The sequence below is a fragment of the Spermophilus citellus genome, assembly GCF_964194105.1.
Source record: "Spermophilus citellus genome assembly, chromosome: 2".
Taxonomy (NCBI): domain Eukaryota; kingdom Metazoa; phylum Chordata; class Mammalia; order Rodentia; family Sciuridae; genus Spermophilus; species Spermophilus citellus.
The window spans coordinates 166,640,761-166,661,679 of record NC_138183.1 but is presented as its reverse complement, the minus strand read 5'-3'; the positions used below and the strand labels follow the sequence as shown (position 1 = coordinate 166,661,679).

General features: G+C 34.9%; 1 protein-coding gene across 2 annotated transcripts in view; it reads left to right on the top strand.

Moving 5' to 3' along the window:
* DYNC2H1 (dynein cytoplasmic 2 heavy chain 1) overlaps positions 1-20,919 on the top strand; it is a 387,437-nt gene that overhangs the window by 109,117 nt on the left and 257,401 nt on the right. For both annotated transcript variants that reach the window (XM_081279719.1, XM_081279718.1), the window contains exons 56-62: positions 8,928-9,041; positions 9,599-9,759; positions 12,140-12,263; positions 13,080-13,201; positions 15,892-15,978; positions 18,414-18,540; positions 20,174-20,315. In XM_081279719.1, the coding sequence (XP_081135845.1) occupies positions 8,928-9,041; positions 9,599-9,759; positions 12,140-12,263; positions 13,080-13,201; positions 15,892-15,978; positions 18,414-18,540; positions 20,174-20,315 (877 nt within the window). The remainder of the gene's footprint in view (positions 1-8,927; positions 9,042-9,598; positions 9,760-12,139; positions 12,264-13,079; positions 13,202-15,891; positions 15,979-18,413; positions 18,541-20,173; positions 20,316-20,919) is intronic.

The window sequence follows — 20,919 nt, the reverse complement described above, 5'->3', positions numbered from 1 at the left end:
ATATTGTTGGATCTTGTTTTGTGATCCATTCGACTAGCCTGTGTCTCTTAATTGGTGAGTTTAAGCCATTAACATTTAGGGTTATTATTGAGATTAGGTTTTTTCCTCCAGTCATATTTGTTTATTTATGTTACTAAACCTGATTAGTTTTCCTCTTTGGTTACTTTCCCCCCTTTACTGTCCTACCTCCCACCGATGGTTTTCAATGTTATTTTCAGTTTCCTCTTCCTGTAATGTTTTGCCAAGGATTTTTTGAAGAGATGGTTTTCTAGCTGCGAATTCTTTTAACTTTTGTTTATCGTGAAAGGTTTTAATTTCATCTTCCATCCTGAAGCTTAATTTCGCCGGATACACGATTCTTGGTTGGAGCCCATTTTCTTTCAGTGTTTGAAATATGTTATTCCAGGATCTTCTAGCTTTCAGAGTCTGTGTTGAGAGATCAGCTGTTATCCTGATTGGTTTGCCCCTAAATGTAATCTGCTTTCTTTCTCTTGTAGCTTTTAAAATTCTCTCCTTATTCTGTATGTTGGGCATCTTCATTATAATGTGTCTAGGTGTGGATCTCTTATGATTTTGCACTTTTGGCGTCCTGTAGGCTTCTAGGATATGGGATTCTGTTTCATTCTTCAAGTCTGGGAAGTTTTCTCGTATTATTTCATTGAATAGATTGTTCATTCCTCTGGTTTGGAGCTCTGTGCCCTCCTGTATCCCAATGACTCTTAAGTTTGGCCTTTTAATGTTATCCCATATCTCTTGGATGTTCTGCTCATGGTTTCTTAGCAGTCTTGCTGAACTGTCTATGTTCTTCTCAAGTTGAAATACTTTGTCTTCATTGTCTGATGTTCTATCTTCTAAGTGATCTATTCTGCTGGTAGTATTGTCAATTGAGGTTTTAAGTTGGTTTATTGCTTCCTGCATTTCTAGGATTTCTATTTGTTTGTTCTTTATTACTTCTAACTCCCTGTGAAATTGATCTTTTACTTCCTGGATTTGTTTCTGTAGTTCCTTGTCAATGTGATCTTTCATTGTCTGATTTTGCTGTCTCATGTCTTCCTTGAGAGTCCAGATCATCTGAAGCATGTATATCCTGAACTCTTTATCTGACATTCCATCTGTTGCAGCTATTACCTCTTCTAGGGTTGAGTTGACCTGCATTGCTTGTGGTCCTTTCTTTCCTTGTCTTTTCATGTTGCTTGCGTTTCTTTCTGCTTCGTGAAACTGTTGTGTTTTTGAAATTTTTCCCCCTGTTTATTTTTGTTGCTCTTGTATAGTTGGGATATCTCTCTTGTAGGGCGGGTAGTGGCTGTGATCCTCCTCTAATCAGGGTGATCTATATACTACGCTGGTTGGTCGTAGGTCTGCCCGCCCTGTGGGCACGGGTGGCTGCTCTACTCTGCCCCCACTCCAATTGCGGTGACGTTCCTACCACGTCTTCGGATCGTTGGTCCTGATCCGGACGTGGGCAGCAGCTCTTCTCCACCCCTACTCCAATTGATGTGACGTGTCTACCACGCTGGTCGGCCTCCAAGCCTGATCCGCCGGTGGGTCTCAGATCTGCCCACCCTGCGGGCCTGGGCTGCAGTTCTGCTCAACCCCCACTCCCAGTGGGGGTACCTAACTGCCTCTCCAACGGGTCTCTGGGCTCCTTCCGGATGCTGGCGGCGGCTCTGTTCAACCCCCACTCCAACCAGTGTGACGTGACTGCCTCGATGCTACTCGTCCACTACACTGGCCGGCTGCCGAGCCTGTCCTGCCAGTGGGACGCAGGACTGCCTACCTTGCAGGGTCAGACGGAAGCTCTTCACGGCCTCTACTCCAAGTGGGTTGACTTGGCTACCCTGCCGTCGGGTCGCTGGTCCTGTTCCAGACGTGGGCGGCTACTCTCCTTGGCCCCAGCTGCAGTTGGGGTGTCGCGATACCACACCGGCGGGACCCTTAGCCTGCTCTGGGCACAGGAGGCAGCTCCACTCTGCCCTCCAGGCCCCCGCAGCACCCAGCAGGACCCGGAACAAGAAGCAGTCCCTGTAGGATCCCCAACCGTGAGCCAGAGCCGCTTTGGGAGCCAGGAGCCGGTCTCTCAGATCCCCGCCACTTTCTGCTAGGAGCAGGCTCCTCAGGGCAACCGCCGCGGGTTCCCCAATCCCCGGCCAGTGCCGTCCCGGGAGCCCAAGCCTGGCTGCACCAGACTCTCCCTGCTAGGTGCCCAAGCCTGGCCGCACCAAACTCTCCCTGCTCGGTGTACGCTCCCCTGGGAGCAGAGTCTAAGACACACTTCCCGCGGGCTCTCCAGCTCTGGGTCAAAACTGTTCCAGGAGACAGAGTCCCGCTGCCCCTCGTCGCAAGTTTCACTTGTGGCTGGCCTCAGCTCGCGGTCCCCGCAGGCTCCGCGGCCCTGGGCTCAAGCAGCCACGAACCCAGCCTCTCCGATCCCTGCCACACTCTGCTCGGAGCAGGCTCCACAGAGGTACCCCAGCCTCAGGCCCAGGCGGCCCCCGCCCGGGCCTGGCAGCTCCAACCTCTCCCAGCTCAGTGTACGCTCAGACTGGGGCAGGGCCAAAGACACAGTTGCCGCGGGTTCCGTAGCCCCGGGCCAAGAAGGATCTCCCGCCCTGGGCCAAAGCAACCCGGGGAACTAGAATCTGGCCGCTCAAAGCCCGGCGCCCGCCTTGCCAGGGGTGAGGCCTGAAGAGTATTCTCCTCAGAGTTTCCAATCCCGGGCCTGAGCGATCTGTCTGCGCGACTCAGGCAAATACCAGCCTGGAATCACCTGTTCTGTAGTTGAATGAGCTGAGATCGTAGAAAACAGGGATGATTGCGTCAGCTCTCCATGATGGCGGCTGCAGTTCTCCTGCGTGTTCCGACCGGTGTCGGGAAACGAACTGGACCGATTCTCTCCTGTATTTCAAAGCTGGAATTCAGCACTCAGCGCGGCTAGTGTGCCACTGGCAGGAGCCTGCAGAATCCGCTTCGCTGTAATCCCTCTCTGGTACCTCGCGGCTAATTAACTCGGGCGCGTCCCAGACTCCATCCACGGGGCGGTCCGCCGACCAAGTACTGCTTCGCTCCGTGAGGAGAAATCGCCCGCTACCAAGCCCCTGCAGCCGAATCCCGCGCGCTGGAATTTTGACCTCTAGATTCTGGAGCACTTCAATTTCACTGGGGATTCCCACCAAGGTAGCCTTCAGCCATTTCACCTCGTGTTTCTCCCACACAGTGGCGCAGCGTACTGGTGTGCTGGACTCCCTTGGCCGCCATCTTCCCCCTCCCTTCTGTATTTTTTCTTCTGTAAAGTGTCTGTTCAGTTCCTTAGCCCATTTATTGATTGGGTTATTTGTGTTTTTGGTGTTGCGATTTTTGAATTCTTTGTATATCCTGGAGATTAATACTTTACCTGAGGTGATGTGGTAAAGATTTTCTCCACTCTGTAGGCTATCTCTTTGTGTTCTAGATTTTTTACTTCGCTGAGAAAAAGCTTTTTAGTTTGATTCTCTCCCATTTATTGATTCTATATTTTACTTCCTTTGCTTTAGGAGCCTTTTTAAGTAAGTCAGATCCTAGGCTGACATAGTGAAGATTTGGGCCTACTTTTTCTTCTATTGGGTGCAGGATCTCTGTTCTAGTGCCTAAGTCTTTGATCCACTTTTAGTTGAGTATTCTTTTTTTTAATTACATTTTTAAAATTTATATGTGATAGCAAAATGCATTACAATTCTTATTACACATATAGAGCACATTTTTTCATATCTCTGGTTGTATACAAAGTATATTCACACCAATTCATGTCTTCATACATGTACTTTGGATAATAATGACCATCACATTTCACCATCATTTCTAACCCCATACCCTCTCCCTTCTGCTCCCACCCCTCTGCCCTATCTAGAGTTTATCTATTTCTCTCATGCTCCCTGTCCCTACCCCACTATGAATTAGCCTCCTTATATCAGAGAAAACATTTGGCATTTGGTTTTTTGGGATTGGCTAACTTCACTTAGCATTATTTTCTCTAATCCCATATTTACCTGCAAATGCCATAATTTTATTCTCTTTTATTGCTGAGTAATATTCCATTGTGTATATACCCCATTTTGTTTTTTTCATCTATTCATCTATTGAAGAGTATCTATGTTGGTTCCACAGTTTATCTATTGTGAATTGTGCTGCCATAAACATTGATGTGGCTGTGTCCCTGTAGTATGCTGTTTTTAAGTCCTTTGGGTGTAGACTGAGGAGAGGGACAGCTGGGTCAAGTGGTGGTTCCATTCCCAATTTTTCCAAGAAATCTCCATACTGTTTTCCATATTGGCTGTACCAATTTGAAGTCCCACCAGCAGTGTATGAGTATAACTTTTCCCCCATATCCTCACCAACACTTATTGTTATTTGTCTTCATAATAGCTGCCATTCTGACTGGAGTGAGATAGTATCTTAGAGTAGTTTTGATTTGCATTTCTCATGAAATTATCTGGAAAAATAAGAAACCAAGAATAAGTAAAGCAATTTTTAGCAGGAAGACTAAATCAGGTGGCATCACTGTACCAGACCTTAAAGTATACTACAGAGCAATAGTAACAAAAACAGCATGATATTGGCACCAAAACAGATGGGTAGACCAATGGTACAGAATAGAGGACACAGAGACCTACCCACAAAATTACAATTATGTTAGACAAAGGTGCCAAAAACATGCATTGGAGAAAAGACAGCCTCTTCAACAAACGGTACTGGGAAAACTGAAAATCCATATGCAACAAAATGAGATTAAAACCCTATCTCTCACCATGCACAAAACTCAACTCAAGATGGATCAAGGACTTAGAAATACAACCAGAGACCCTGTGTCTAATAGAAGAAAAAGTAGGCCCTAATCTCCATCATGTGGGAATAGGCCCCAATTTACTTAATAAAACTCCTTTGGCGCAAGAATTAAAATCAAGAATCAATAAATGGGATGAAGTCAAACTAGAAGTTTTTTCTCAGCAAAAGAAATAATCTGTGAGGTGAACAGAGAGCCTACATCTTGGGAGCAAATCTTTACCCCTCACACATCAGATAGATCACTAATCACTATGGTATATAAAGAACTCAAAAAACTAGACACCAAAAATAAAAAAAAACCAAACAAACCCAAATAACCCAATCAATAAATGGACCAAAGACCTGAACAGACACTTCTCAGAAGATGATATAATCAATCAACAAATATATGAGTTAAGTATTCTTTTATGTGTACATATTCTCTCAGGATGGTTTATTCCTTATATTGCTTATACTACCAACCACATATGACTATTACCAAATTCATCTTTTCATTCTTTTGGGCAAATATTTCTTAGACCAAATATTTCAGTAATATATTCAAGTATCTGTTAAAGATGTCTTTTTGGAAGGCCTATGAACATTGCAAGTTGAAACAGGTTGGAAAAGTTAATTTGTAATTTTCCTCTTTTTTATTTATTTCTTTAGGTTATGGCAATAGTATAGCTAATTATTTCAGACAAAACTTATACATCATATTATACTTTTGTCATTAGTTATATGTAATGTATATCATTAATTTCTGTCTGTTTCAAAATCATAGAATTTGCAGGGAAATGGATGGCATTAGAGCAGATTATGCTAAGTGAAGCCAGCCAATCCCTAAAAAACAAAAGCCAAATGTCTTCTTTGATATAAGGAGAGTAACTAAGAACAGAGTAGGGATGAAGAGCATGAGAAGAAGATTAACATTAAACAGGGATGAGAGGTGGGAGGGAAAGGGAGAGAGAAGGGAAATTGCATGGAAATAGAAGGAGATCCTCAGGGTTATACAAAATTACATACAAGAGGAAGTGAGGGGAAAGGGAAAAAAAAACAAGGGGGAGAAATGAATTACAGTAGATGGGGTAGAGAGAGAAGAGGGGAGGGGAGGGGAGGGGAGGGGGGATAGTAGAGGATAGGAAAGGCAGCAGAATACAACAGACACTAGTATGGCAATATGTAAATCAGTGGATGTGTAACAGATGTGATTCTGCAATCTGTATACGGGGTAAAAATGGGAGTTCATAACCCACTTAAATCAAAATGTGAAATATGATATATCAAGAACTATGTAATGTTTTGAACAACCAACAATAAAAATTAAAAAAAAAATTTCTGTTTTATTTCCTTGACTTTTTCCCAAATATGCTTACTCATGTCCATTAGCCACTAGTCTAATGCCTCATATTAAAATGTAATATTTTTCACATTAATGTATGTATCTTAATGAAAAAGGATATGGCACAAAATCTTAAAAATAGCAAAGTTGGAGGACTTAAGATTTCAAAACTCAGTATAGATTTAAAGTATTATTTAAGAAAGTTTGATATTGGCTTAATGTTAGGCATAGAGGTTGATGGAATGGTATGGAAACGGGAAGTAGAGTTATTTGTACAGATTCATTTGATTTTATACAGAAATGACAAATAAAAAGGGAATGGATAGTCTTTCTTGAAATTAGTGTGATATTTGGATATTCATATATAGAGAAAAAACTTCATATTTTTATCTTGTAACTTATACAAAAATCACTTGTAATGGATCATAGACCTAAGTCTATAGCACTAAATTATAAAAACTTAGAAGAAAACTTAGGCAAAACTCTTTATGCTTGGGTGAGGCAAGGACTTATTTGTGATGCTAAAATAGAAAAAGAGAAATTGATTTTAGATTTCCTCAAAGTTAAAAAAATTCTCTTTTTAAGTAAATTCTGAAATGAAAAGGCAAATCACTGACTTGGAGAAAATATTTCCAAAACACACATATGATAAAGAATTTGTATCCAGAATACATGAAAAGTGTTACAACTCTATAATCCTAAAACAAAAATTTCATTTTAACAAAGAGCAAAAGATTTGAATGGACACTTCCACAAAAGAGGTCACAAGATGGAGCAATAACATGAAAACATGCTCAACATCATTAGTCATGAAGGAAATGTAAAATAAAATACCTAGTGAGATGCCACTACACATCCACTAGAACGGATGATATTGAAAGATTGATAAAATGAAGTGATGATAAGGATGTGGAGTGTCTGGAACTCTGATAATTGCAGGAGGAAGTACAAAATGGTGTAGCCTCTTAAAAAATTTGGCAGTTTTGTGTAATGTTTAATATAAATTTCCCATATAACCCAATAATCCCACTTTTAAGTTGGTAACTGAGAGAAATAGAAATAACATGAGGATGACTCAGAAGCATTATTCTAAGTGAATAAAGCTAGATGCAAATATTGCGTACTGTGTGATTTCCTTTGCATGGAATTATAGAAACAGGAAAATTTGTATGATAGAAATCAGGTTAGTGGTTACTATGTGGTAAATAAGTATATATTAGACATATAAATGTAATTTTGATACTATAAAACTTTACCATAATTTTTTCTCAAGGCATTTCAGAACCAAATTAACATTTATTAAATGCAGACAGCCATTTTTAGTGTTAAAAATCTATTATTTCTTATCTTAGAATGAGTTCTTTGAAATATACAAAAATAAAAACTACAAAAAATACAACACTGTTGACAGTGGTATGTTTATAAGAGAAAATTAATCACCACTTAGGTTCCTTGTATTATCTAATTTATATTAATAATATATATTTGGTGCTATGCCATTCTTTGAATTGTCCTAAGAAGGAATTTTTCTAAGTCTGTAGCTGATTATATCTGATTGTTTTACCTTATAGAGACCCAGAAGAATAACTGCATCTCATGAATTAATAAATTTGCTTAATTAATTATAATTAATTATGATAACAGATAGCTTCTTTTTTTGGATAAAGTACTGTTCAGAGATATAGGATAAATACCAAACTGCAACTTTTAAAGATTGCAATTCTAAGTTTGTTGTAAAAGAAGAGTACAGAGTAAATGGTATAAAAACTCACAATAGGGATAACTTTCAGTTGGAAGAGAAAGATGTGAAGGCTGACCTTTTAGAAATATTCTGATGCCCAAGAGAATAACTTCCCTTTTTGAGAAATGTACAAAGGTAGAAATGTTTATGGATTGTAGAAAAGTTCCAAAATGGGCTGATGTGTAACATACACAATGGTTAGAATGGGGCAGAGGAATACTGTTGAACTCAGGATTCTTAATTTGGTGGTAGATTAATAAATTTCTGTGTCCTTACACTCAGATCAAGTATATCAATATATTTTTCAGTAAGACATCATGTATTAGTAGGTTTTAAGCCAGTGTTGTAAGGATTCTTGGAAGAGTTTTTGAAAAATTTTTTCTTTGGTTTTCAATTAATATAAATAAGCCCAAACATACATTTATAAAATGTAAACATTTTCATTATTGTGGGATCTAACAGCATTGATTTTTTTTTAAATTTAGGAACAAAGAGGTGATATGATATTAATGCATAATTTATTGTTCTTTAAGTTTTCTATGTTTTCCCCCAGATATTTGCCATTATTTTATTAATATCTTGATTTCAATTAATTTATATCTAAGATAAAAGTACAGAAACAGTCTTTTGTTATACAAGTTACTCTGAAAAAATTATTCATCTCATATTAGAATTAAAGAAGACTTTTATTTATAGTTTCCTCATTTATAAAATGAGCATAATACTGACCTTCCTTGATTATTTCAACTCTTATATGTATCTTATTATAATCATTTTTAACATTATGCATTTATGACTTGTTTGAAATTTGTATTACAAGGATTTATTGCTTTGTTAACTCAAAAAATTAAAACAAAGTGTAAAAATCTTTCTGATAGTAAATACAGAGTGTTCTGGAAAGTCTCATGACATAGATTTCAAATGAATATTAGAAGAAATTTTAATAGAAAATATATATTTTTAAAATAAGTGATATTTTTGGTATCCTGTATTTAAATATTTTTTTGGATTAAAATTGACTGGAATGTCACATAAATATTCCTATAGGATGCTAGTGAGCAAAAGACAGAACTTGAAAGGTTGAAGCACAGAATAGCAGAAGAAGTTGTTAAAATTGAAGAAAGAAAAAATAAAATTGATGATGAATTAAAAGAAGTACAGGTAAGTGAAAAAACATTTGAAGATCCATTTACATATTTTTTTAAAAACAGATTTCTTAGTTGTAGATGAATACAATTTCTTTATTATTTTTTTTTTTTAATTTTTATGTGGTGCTAAGAGTTGATCCTCATGTGTGCTAGGCAAGTGCCCTACCACTGAGCCACAACCCCAGTCCCTCCATTTATATATTTGATTACTATTTGTAAAGTAGGAATTTAAACATTTTTTTATGGCTCAAGTTATTTACTAATAGTATTATCAAATGTAGCCTTCAACCAGAGTATTATTTATAAAAGAAAAAGTAAAAAGAAAGCCTGCCAGGGAAAGCAAGTGAATTAACTGGTGGGAATTAAAAATAATATTTGTTTTCTGTAAGTCTTGTTGTTTGATTGTATAGGGAAAAATGTGTTGTAGATAAATAAAACAAATCTTTGAGCCTGTTTTCTCCAGACTTGACTAAATTACCCAACTAGTTCTAAAAATTATTTGTAAAGTTATTGTTTTCTAAAAATACTTATTTTGAAAGTAAGGTGACCTTTTTTTTCTTTTTCTTTTAGCCTTTAGTGAATGAAGCTAAACTAGCAGTTGGAAACATTAAGCCAGAATCTCTTTCAGAAATTCGCTCACTACGCATGCCACCTGATGTAATTCGAGACATTCTTGAAGGAGTTTTAAGGCTAATGGGTATCTTTGATACGTCTTGGGTGAGCATGAAAAGGTAAGTTTTTGAATTTGTGAAAAATGCTATTTCAGCAATGAACGAACTACACCATCTTTCATAGTTTTTAATATATTTTTTTAATTTGTCAAACTTACCTGTATGTGAATACATCGTTATATCCTTGCCCTGAAATTTTGAGGTGTTCTCTGTAATGCTTCCCATAAGTGATTGTTAAAAAAATATCCAAGGAGGAGGAAAGAAATGCCTTAGAATCTTGCAGAATATCTCACTAAATTTAATAATTTACTTGATCCCTACATAGTACAGAGCACTGTGATTTTTGTATGATTTAAAGAAAATAGAATCACTATTCTCACAGTCTTGGAGTTTTGGGGCTGAGATAGGGGCAGAAGGGCAGGAGATTGAGAGAGTGAGGGAAAGAGAGAGAGGAGTGAGCAAACCATAAATAATATGAAAGATATAAACTAGAAAAGGGTGAGTGGTAAGTAAACATTGAGTTGTGCACATTCAGCTTTCTTATTATCATACTGGTATTTGATACCAGTATTATAAGCCTCATTGTTTGATCAGAAAGGGAAAAATGGGTTTTAAATAAGCTTGTTTTCTTCAGAATTGACTAAATTATCCAGCTAGTCCTAATGTGTAAAGAGTCTCTTAAAAAGGGCTAGCTATGGCTTGTGCTGATATTAAGTCTTTTGTTTCAATTTAGGTTGATAGTGAAGAGTTCTTTTTATATTTGGTGATAGGAGAAAAGATTAAGGATGGGAGAATACTTTAAAATACCTTAGAAAGGAGTCTGAATATTTCCTTGTATATCCTAGAGCATCTGATCACCTAGTAGTTCACAAGTAAGGATGTGGGTGGAATAATATTGTGATTCTGGGTCAAATGGTGGTTCCATTTCCAGTTTTCCAAGAAATCTCCATACTGCTTTCCATATTGGTTGCACCAATTTGCAGTCCCACCAGCAATGTATGAGTGTACCTTTTCCCCCACATCCTCGCTATCACTTATTGTTGTTTGTCTTCATAATAGCTGCCATTCTGACTGGAGGGAGAAGATATCTTAGAGTAGTTTTGATTTGCATTTCTCTAAATTGCTAGAGATGATGAACATTTTTTCATGTATTTGTTGATTGATTGTATATTCTCTTCTGAGAAGTGTCTGTTCAGGTCCTTGGCCCATTTATTGGGTTACTTGTTTTTTTTGGTGCTTAACTTTTTGAGGTCTTTATATACCTAGAGATTAGTGCTATATCTGATGTGTGAGGGGTAAAGATTTGCTCCCAAGATGTAGGCTATCTATTCACCTCACAGATTGTTTCTTTTGCTGAGAAGAAACTTTTTAGTTTGAGTCCCTCTCATTTATTGATTCTTGATTTTAATTCTTATGCCACAGGAGTTTTAAATTAAAAAAAAAATTGGGGCCTAATCCCACATGATGGATATTAGGGCCTACTTTTTCTAATATTAGATGCAGGGTCTGTTGTATTTCTAAGTCCTTGATCCACTTTGAGTTTTGTGCATGGTGAGAGATAGGGGTTTAATTTCATTTTGTTGCATATGGATTTCCAGTTTTCCCAGCACCATTTGCTGAAGAGGCTGTCTTTTCTCCAATGCATCATTTTGGCACCTTTGTCTAATATAAGATAATTGTAGTTTTGTGGGTTAGTCTCTTTGTCCTCTACTCTGTACCATTGGTCTACCCATCTGTTTTGGTGCCAATACCATGCTGTTTTTGTTACTATTGCTCTGTAGTATAATTTAAGATCTGGTATAGTGATGCCACCTGATTTACTCTTCCTGCTAAGGATTGCTTTAGCTATTCTGGGCCTCTTATTTTTCCAGATGAATTTCATGATTGTTTTTTCTATTTATAAAGTGACTGACTCATAATAAGGTAGGGAGGGGAAGCATGGGAGGAATAGAGGAACTCTAGATAGGGCAGAGGGGTGGGAGGGGAAGAGAGGGGGCAGGGAGTTAGCAATGATGGTGGAATGTGATGGACATCATTATCCAAAGTACATGTATGAAGGCATGAATTGGTGTGAACATACTTTATATACAAACAGAGATATAAAAAATTTTGCTCTGTATGTGTAATAAGAATTGTAATGCATTCTACTATCATGTATTTAAAAAATAAAATTAATTAAAAAATAGGATTGTGATTCTGACATTTCCCTTGTTGCTTTAGTTTACTCACAGGATATTAAACAGTTTTTCATTTTTCTAGAGTTTGTTTTTGCTGTCTATAAAAAATAACAGATAGCTATTAGAATCTTAAATTTTTTAATATTCTGTTTTTGTTAATCAATGGATTAAAAGTATTACATATATCATTTTGTCATACTGATGTTTTTCTGATATTTCAATTTTCACTTAGCCTCATTTGAATTATTATGTTTTCATTTTAGTTTTCTTGCCAAAAGAGGTGTAAGAGAAGACATAGCAACCTTTGATGCACGAAATATTCCAAAGGAAATAAGAGAGAGTGTTGAAGAACTTCTTTTTAAAAACAAAGGCTCTTTTGATCCAAAGGTAATTTTTAACAGTTATACCATAAATTCTGTTTTCTATTTTGTGTGATATTAGACTTTTAAAGATGTCATTACCAGTTGTTAGATCACCTGAAAACTAAAACTAAAAAACATACAAACAAAAAAATCACCAAACTATAGGTGTTATAGTTGAGAAGCATTCACTAGAAGAATTGGTAAGCTAGAATCCAGGTTGCAGGAGAAAAGATTAAGTGGTGCTTGACTCTTAGTATCTGCTCTCAATGTTAAATTTCCACGAGAACATTCAATAATTTTTTACTTTCAACTTTTCTATTATGCTTTTTCCTCTTATGTACTTATCAAATAATAACAGATAACTGTGTTAGGATAGTTGTATCAAATTTCAGTGCACAGTTTAAATTCCACGATTTTGGTGTTTTTAGATTCTTATTCAAATTGTTATATACATATTCTTTGACAACAATAATAATGATTTCAAAATTGTTCTTATCTAATAAAAGTATATCATCTGTATAGAAGGAAAATAATGCTTGAATATTGTGGTTGTCATATTTATTATAATTGGGACCAATGGAGTAATTATGTTGCTAAATCATCTTTATGCTAAAGATTCTGTGTGGTTCAAGATTTATTTTTAACCTAAAAGTTTAGTTCATGTATATTCCTCTTAATCAGAATAGCAGTTCACTATATTTTTATTTTAGCTATAAGTCAAACATTTCATTATCTAGGTTAATTTTTAAATAAATGACTAGATAAAAATGTGTTAAAGCGAACTTTGCATTTGTTTGGAATTGTGTCAGGATATTGGGTAACTTCTAGTAAACTTTTTTAGAATGCTAAACGTGCCAGTACTGCTGCTGCGCCTTTGGCTGCCTGGGTTAAAGCCAATGTACAGTATTCTCATGTCTTGGAACGAATTCAGCCTTTGGAAACTGAACAGGCAGGATTAGTATCGTAAGTGAAATATAATATAATATATATTCTACCATTTGTTGTTACCAATTTTATGAATTTGTTATATCATTTGTATTCATTTTTTTCTCCATTTTAAAAAGGCACCTGATATTAAAGGTTAAAATGAGTTAATTAAATATAAATTGTAAGTTAAACGGATCAAAAAATAATGCAATTAGAAAGATACAGATAACAGAACAAACTCAGTTTCTCTCTGTCATTATTTTGTTAGAATGTTATTCCTTTAGAAAGAATCAAGTTTTATAAAGTAATAATATTAAATGTAAAAAAGAAGTTTTGGAATTGAGGGCTTTTATGTTGGTTTTCATCATCTAAGTTCTAGGAAATATTTAGAATATGTTTTTCAAAAAAATTTCTGAGCATTTAGGAGGAAGATTTAGTGATTTATTATTTGATCTTAAAGGTCCAATTGGCTAGTTAGTTGGTATTATTTTTTACTCCTTTGTTCTAAATGCAAACTGAGAGGTTTGTTACGTTCTTGATTGTTCAGTGTTTCACGTGACCTATTAACTTTGTACTCTGAACAAAAATTTTAGCTCTTAATTTTAACTTGTTGATTTTATCAATATAATTATATGAATTTTTATGTTGAATCAAAAGCGTTTTTATTATTTTGACTACAGAAATATTTTTGTACCTGAGACATGTTTTATGAGTTTATTTCCTTTCTTGTGCATATACTGGTCTTTCTTTCTTTCTTTCTTTCTTTCTTTCTTTCTTTCTTTCTTTCTTTCTTTCTTTCTTTCATACTGGTCTTTCTTTCTTTCTTATATACTGGTCTGCCTGTCTTTCTTTCTTTCTTTCTTTCTTTCTTTCTTTCTTTCTTTCTTTCTTTCTTTCTTATATACTGGTCCTTCCTTCCTTCCTTCCTTCCTTCCTTCCTTCCTTCCTTCCTTCCTTCCTTCCTTCCTTCCTTCTTTAAACTTTTAAAAAGTTTCTCACATATATGGCAATAGTCAAATGCATTACAATCATAATTATCCATTCTCATTTTTTTAATTGATTATCTTTTTTTCCTGTTTATGTATCACAAATTTATCTACTCTTTGTCAGAACCCTAAAACACTTCGATAGTCTAGAGTTCTATTTACTTTCCCTTAGCATTATTCCTCCTAGAGCCTTTTATCCTGTTCCAATCTAGATTAGTTTCTCCCTAGGGCTGCTGCTTACAGTTGTTATCTGGAAACTGTTATTTATCATTATTTGGGGGAATACCTTTATCTTTTTTCTGTATTGAATCCTTTTATTATGAATTCATCTTAGGTTTGTCCCTCATTTTTCTAGTATATGCTCCACAATATCTTCCTAAGAAAAAGCATACAGGATGTAAACTATTTTGAGATCATTTTAGAATACTAGGCTCCATTCAGACTTTCTGAATCAGATCTCATGTGTGGGTGAGGAGTGAGACCTTGTGATCTGTTTTTAATACTTCCTCTAGGTGATTTGTTTGCACAGTAAATATTGGGAACCCTTGCTCTGCTCTCTTCTAGAGTTCAAACTTTTACTTGAAAAGTCTTAATACCATTTTGATCCCCAGCGTTTTGTATGTTACCTTATATTTTTTTCTCTTTGAAAGTTTTTAGGATCTTAGTTTCTAACATTGTGGAATTTTACAATTCTTGGTGGTGGATAGTTACTGTCCACTTTAAATTTAGAAATTCATTTATTGGTTCTTGGAAAGTTTATTGCATTATTCCATTGGTATTATTTTTGTACTTCTGTGTCATTTGGGGTGCTTTTGGCTTTAAATTAGTGAAATTACCACTTTAGGTAGCTTAAAGATAGCTTTAAGAAATTAAGAAAAATATGACATTGCAAAGTCCTCATACAGTTTACTGCTGAAGTTCTATTTGTAAGATGATTTATATTTGGAAAAAAGAGATTCTTTTTCCATGAACTTTTTTTTTTTTTTTCCCAAGGTACCTCCCCTGCCCTGGGTAGTTTTTAGAAGGAGGTTGTTATTCCTTTTTTGTCTCCAAAGAATCTACATAGGGTATGGGTAGGGGTAGAATGAGTTATTTGGGGTATAACTGGTACTGGTGTTGCTGTATTCTGGGATGGTTTTAGAGAAAAAGTCTATTTTAAATGGGTTAGAAAATTTGAGGCCAAATTCTTTGTACTATCAACCAAACTTTTGTATTTATTTTTAGTGTTAGATTCAGGGATACCTGTTGTCTGTATTTTTTGAGAATTTTGGAATTCCACTTTTTTTTAGAAACTTTTCCTGCTGCATTTAGTTTTTGTGTTCTGGTGTGTCAAGTATTACTTTTCAGAATTTTTTGGCAGTTTCTCCATTGTCTTACTTCTCCCTTTTATTCTTTTTATCTTTGTCATTTGTAAATTTTTTATCATTTTGCTTTTATTTTAATAGAGCTTCAGAAAGAAGAGAGTATAAATGAATATGTGTAGTCTACCCTTTTAATCAGAAGTCTATTTGCACAAGTGTTTTTTGATATAGATTCCTAAAAGTATGGTTGAATCAAAGGATCAAATTTTAATTTTAACATTGTTTCTCAAATTTAATTTGAAGCAAAAGTGTTATATTATGTAATTATTGGTAGTTTTTATTGTGTTTTAACTACAAGATTACATTTCAAAGTATTGTTGCTGCTTTAAAACTGATATCTAAAATAGAGTGACTTTTATAATACTGAGTTATATTTTAGGAATTTGAAGAAAACTGAAGACAGAAAAAGGAAATTAGAAGAGCTTCTTAACTCTGTTGGTCAAAAGGTCTCAGAACTTAAAGAGAAGTAAGTTAAATTTTGAAATGTATTTTGTGTACTTGAAATATAAAGCTTAAGTGACTTTTTAAATTTTGATCATTTTAATTGCAACCACTATTTTTACTTCTTTTTGTAATATCACTCTAACGATGGTAAAGGTGTAGAATAATACAGAAGGTACTTTTTTCCTACATTTTTAAAATTGGTATATTACAGTTGTATATAATGATGGAATTTGTTGTTACATATTTATACATGCACAGAATATAACAAGACAGTTTGGCCAGTATCACTCCCCAACACTTCCCCTCTCCTTCTCTACCTCCTTCCCCTTGGTTTCTTTCTTCTACTGATTTCCCTTTAATTTTCATGAGATTCACCTGTACCTTTCTTTTCCCTTTTTCCTCTCTAGCTTCCACATATGAGAGAAAACATATGACCCTTGACTTATTTTGCTTAACATGATAGTCTCAAGTTTCATTCATTTTCCTGCAAATGATGCAATTTCATTTTTTTTTTTTTGTGGGGGTACAGGGGATTGAACTTAGGGGCACTCAACCACATCCCCAGCCCTATTTTGTATTTTATTTAGATAGAGTCTCACTGAATTGCTTAGCGCCTCACTTTTTCTGAGGCTAGCTTTGAACTTGCAATTCTCCTTTGTCAGCCTCCTGAGCCACTGGAATTACAGGCACTTATTTATAGCTAAATAAGTCACCATTGTGTATATATACCACATTTTCTTTATACATTCATCTGTTAATGGACACTTAGGCTGTTTTTATTGTTTGGCTATTGTGAATTGTGCTTCTATAAACATGTGTCATTGTAGTAAGATAACTTTAATTTAGTATAAACACCAAGAAGTGGAGTAGATGGGTCATGTGGTGGTTCCATTCCTAGTCTTTTGAGGAGCTTCCATACTTGATTTCCATTAGTGGTTGTGATAATTGACAATCCCATAGTGTAAAAGTGTTCATTTCTCTGCACATCCTTCTTAGCATTTATTATTATTTGTATTCTTGATGACTGCCATTCTGACCTGTGTGAGATGAAATTTCAGTGCAGTTTTGATTTGCGTTTCCCTAATTGCTCATGATGTTGAATAGTTGTTCATATATTTGTTGACCATTTTTCTTCTTTTGTGAAATGTCTGTTTAATTCATTTGCCCATTTATTAATTGGGTTATTTGATTTTTTTTGGTTTTAAATTTTTTGAGTTCTTTACGTATTCTTGGTATTAATCCTATGTCAGAAGAGTTGCTAACAAAAGATTTTCTCCCATTCTGTGTGTTCTTTCTTTACATTTCTAATTGTTTCCTTTGCTGTGCAGAAGCTTTTTAAATTGATGCTGTTCCATTTATTAACTCTTGCCATTGTTTCTGAGCTTTAGGGGTACTTTTGAGAAAGTAATTGCACATGCCTATATGCTGGAGTGTTGAGCCTGTGTTTTCTTCTAGGAGTTGCATAGTTTCAGGTCTAATTTCTACATCTTTGATTCATTTTGAGTTGATTTTTGTGCAGGGTGAGAGATAAGAGTCTAGTCTCATTCTACATGTGGATAACCATTTTTTTTTAAGCATCATTTGTTGTAAAGGATGTCTTTTCTCCTATATGTTTTTGGCACTTTTGTGAAGGATCAGATAACTGTAGATGTTGGGGTTTGCTTCTGTGTCTTCTATTTTGTAAAGAAGGTACTTCTTTTTAAAGAAATTCTTTGGTGAGAATAAATATCTTCTGTCTCTGTTTAAGTAGCTACTGCTACATATATTTCCAATTACTAGTGAAAAGTTGAGCAAGAAAAATTTAATGTCATGAATTAAGGCTGGGAGTGTTTGTATTCGACATTCAATTTTCATTTTGTTTTGACTTTAAAATTTTAGTTCTTAATATCTAATGATACTATCACCACATTTTCTATAAGTACGTTGTCATGTTAAAAAAATTTTATCCTGGGCTGGGGATGTGGCTCAAGCGGTAGCGTGCTTGCCTGGCATGCGTGCGGCCCGGGGTTCGATCCTCAGCACCACATACAAAGATGTTGTGTCTGCCAAAAACTAAATAATAAATATTAAAAATTCTCTCTCTCTCTCTCTCTCTCTCTCTCTTTTAAAAAAAATTTTATCCTTTTAAATTTTTTCTGTTTTACATTGAAAAAAGATTTCTTCATGCAAATATTATACTTATGTTTAAGGATAATTTGGGAATAGGATTAATTTTAAAAGCTTTTGTGTATCTCTCAGTCCTTGTGATTGCTATTGAGTACCTGTCCAGCTTTTTGAAGTAGAGAATGATAGATTTTAAATATATGTGTTGGTATATATGTTTTATTAATGATAATTTTATACAATTATGACCATATTATCATTAAATTCTGGCATAAATGTGTACTTAATTATCCATGGATAACTTCATTAAGTATCTCTTAAATTCTTTTTGTTTTTAATTAAATGTTTTCTTAGATTTCAGAGCAGGACTTCCGAAGCTGCCAAACTTGAAGCTGAAGTTAGCAAAGCACAGGAAACAATCAAAGCTGCAGAAGTCTTAATTAATCAGCTTGATAGAGAACACAAGAGATGGAATGCCCAGGTTTGTTTTCAGAGAAGGGTCATAAAGAATCTAAAGTCTCAGGAAATTTATGATGTTATGTATTTGTTAAAAAAGTGAAAGACAAATATCCATTAACTTGCATCTGGCTTTGGACAAATGATCTACATACACATGGTTACTAAGTGAATTAATCTTATTGCAAAATATCTTTATGAGAATGGATTTTTAGGAAAGCAAACAAATCCCCTTTTTATTACCTGGTGCTGAGGGGAAGGCAGGAATGAAAATGATCTAATATAAACTTAGTTCTCTTTAGAGACTTTTTTGAATTTACCTTTGCCAGGACAATAATTTTAGGGTTCAATATTGTTGGCCATTTATTTCTTCCTGAAATATTCTATTATTTTTGCTTTGTTAGTGTTGTCTCTCATTTTCTTTTTAACTTTATAACCAGATTTCTTCCCTCACCTGATACTTCTCATTTGCTCATTCAATAATATTGATTATCTTCAGTATTCTCCTTGTTAACTCTTTTTTCTGAAATGGAACTGGGATTCTCTCATTCAGTGTTAATGTCATCTATACCACAGTGATGACCAAAGCTAGGATATACAGAGCTTAAAATTAATATTTCCAACTATACTTTAAATAATCGCATTACTTTTGTCTCTTAGGAACCCACCCAACATGTCTAAAGTAACTTATTTTTTTTTCTAATTCCATATCTCTTTCAGTTCATAATTTATTGAAGTTGTGTTTCTTCTATGCATCAAAGCTATAAATGTGGGCTGTCTTAAATGTTTCCTTGTTTAATTGTCATATCAATTTGCAATATTCTTCATATTTGCCTTCCATCTTTAATGCCAATCTTTTTCTTTTTTCATCTGGATTTTCCTAACTTGTCTGTCTCTTATCTAACCTTTTAATTAGTCCATCCTTTATTTGTTGGCTGAAATATATTTTTAAAACTCATCTCATTACATTATTTGCTGCCTCTTAAATCCCCTTTCTATTAAAAGTTAATAGAAAGGGGATTTGTTTAAAAATGTTAAAAGAGAGAATCCTTTGCGTTGCATGGAAAAACCTTTCATAATTGGCCTCCAACCAACTCTGCCCCTCTCTTTCATTCCTTCTGTATCACTGTCCTTTCTGCTCTGTCTTGTGCTTCATCTGTACTAAAGATTACAATAATGAGTCTTGATTCATTAAATTTGTTACGTACCTTTGTTTATCAGTGTATTTTAATGTTATTTTATAAAGTGATACAAATTCACGCTATTCAGCTATAGTAAGGAAGAAAGCTCATTGTTCATTATGATAATTAGTAACTTTCAATGACAAAATGTGTGTTTATTTCTACAAGTACATTAGGATTTCATACAAAACCACAGCAAGGTCTGTGGTCTTATTGTTATTTTAAAAATTTGACTGGTGTATTCAAATAGATAAGGGATTATTACTTAAATAAATATTTGATTTTTTCCATGAATGATTTTCAAATTAAAGGTTGTCATAGAACTTTTGCTTCAGTAAATTTTAGTTTATTTTTGGATACCTGGGATCGAACTCAGGGGCACTCAACTACAGGGCCAAATAAACAAAATTCCATGAAGCTGTAATTTTCTTCTGTAATAGGACATATCCATTTATATCTCTTTCTCTCTTTTTCCAGGTTGCAGAGATAACAGAGCAATTAGCTACTCTTCCAAAACGAGCTCAACTATCTGCTGCTTTTATTACATATCTTTCTGCTGCTCCTGAGAGTCTCAGAAAAACCTGTTTGGAAGAATGGACCAAGTCAGCTGGTCTTGAAAGTTTGTATTTAGTTATTTGTGATTTTGAAATTTCAATATTCTAAAAATGCACATTTGACCTTTATTTCACTCTTTTGTTTTGTTATTTCTTTATTTGAACTGGGGATTGAACCCAGGAGGCTTAACCACTGAGCTAAATTCCCAGTCCTTTTTATTTTTCATCTTGAGACAGTGTCTCCCTAAATTACTGAGGCTGGCCTCTTATTTATTATCCTACTTCAGCCTCCTAAGTTGCTGGAATTACAGGTATTTGCCGCTGTGCCTAGCTATTTTGCTTTACTTCACTGTTTAAACTCTTCTGTAAGTTGTAAGGATACTAGACTATAGATTTGCCAAATTTCACAAAAGTTTTGGGAATGTTTGTTATTGCATCTTCTATTCCTAAATCACTATAAATAACAGACCACTAAAGGATTTTTGATATTGCATGAATTCAACTAAACATTTTATTTTTACAATAATTTTATGTAATAAGGTGAAATATAGGAACTGTAACGTTTCTCGTGCATTTTGTGCTTTGCACAAAATTACTTATGATTGTAAAACATTCACTCTGAAGAAATATGAGTTAACTAAAGTTCTATTCCTTTGAACTTTTTTTTAA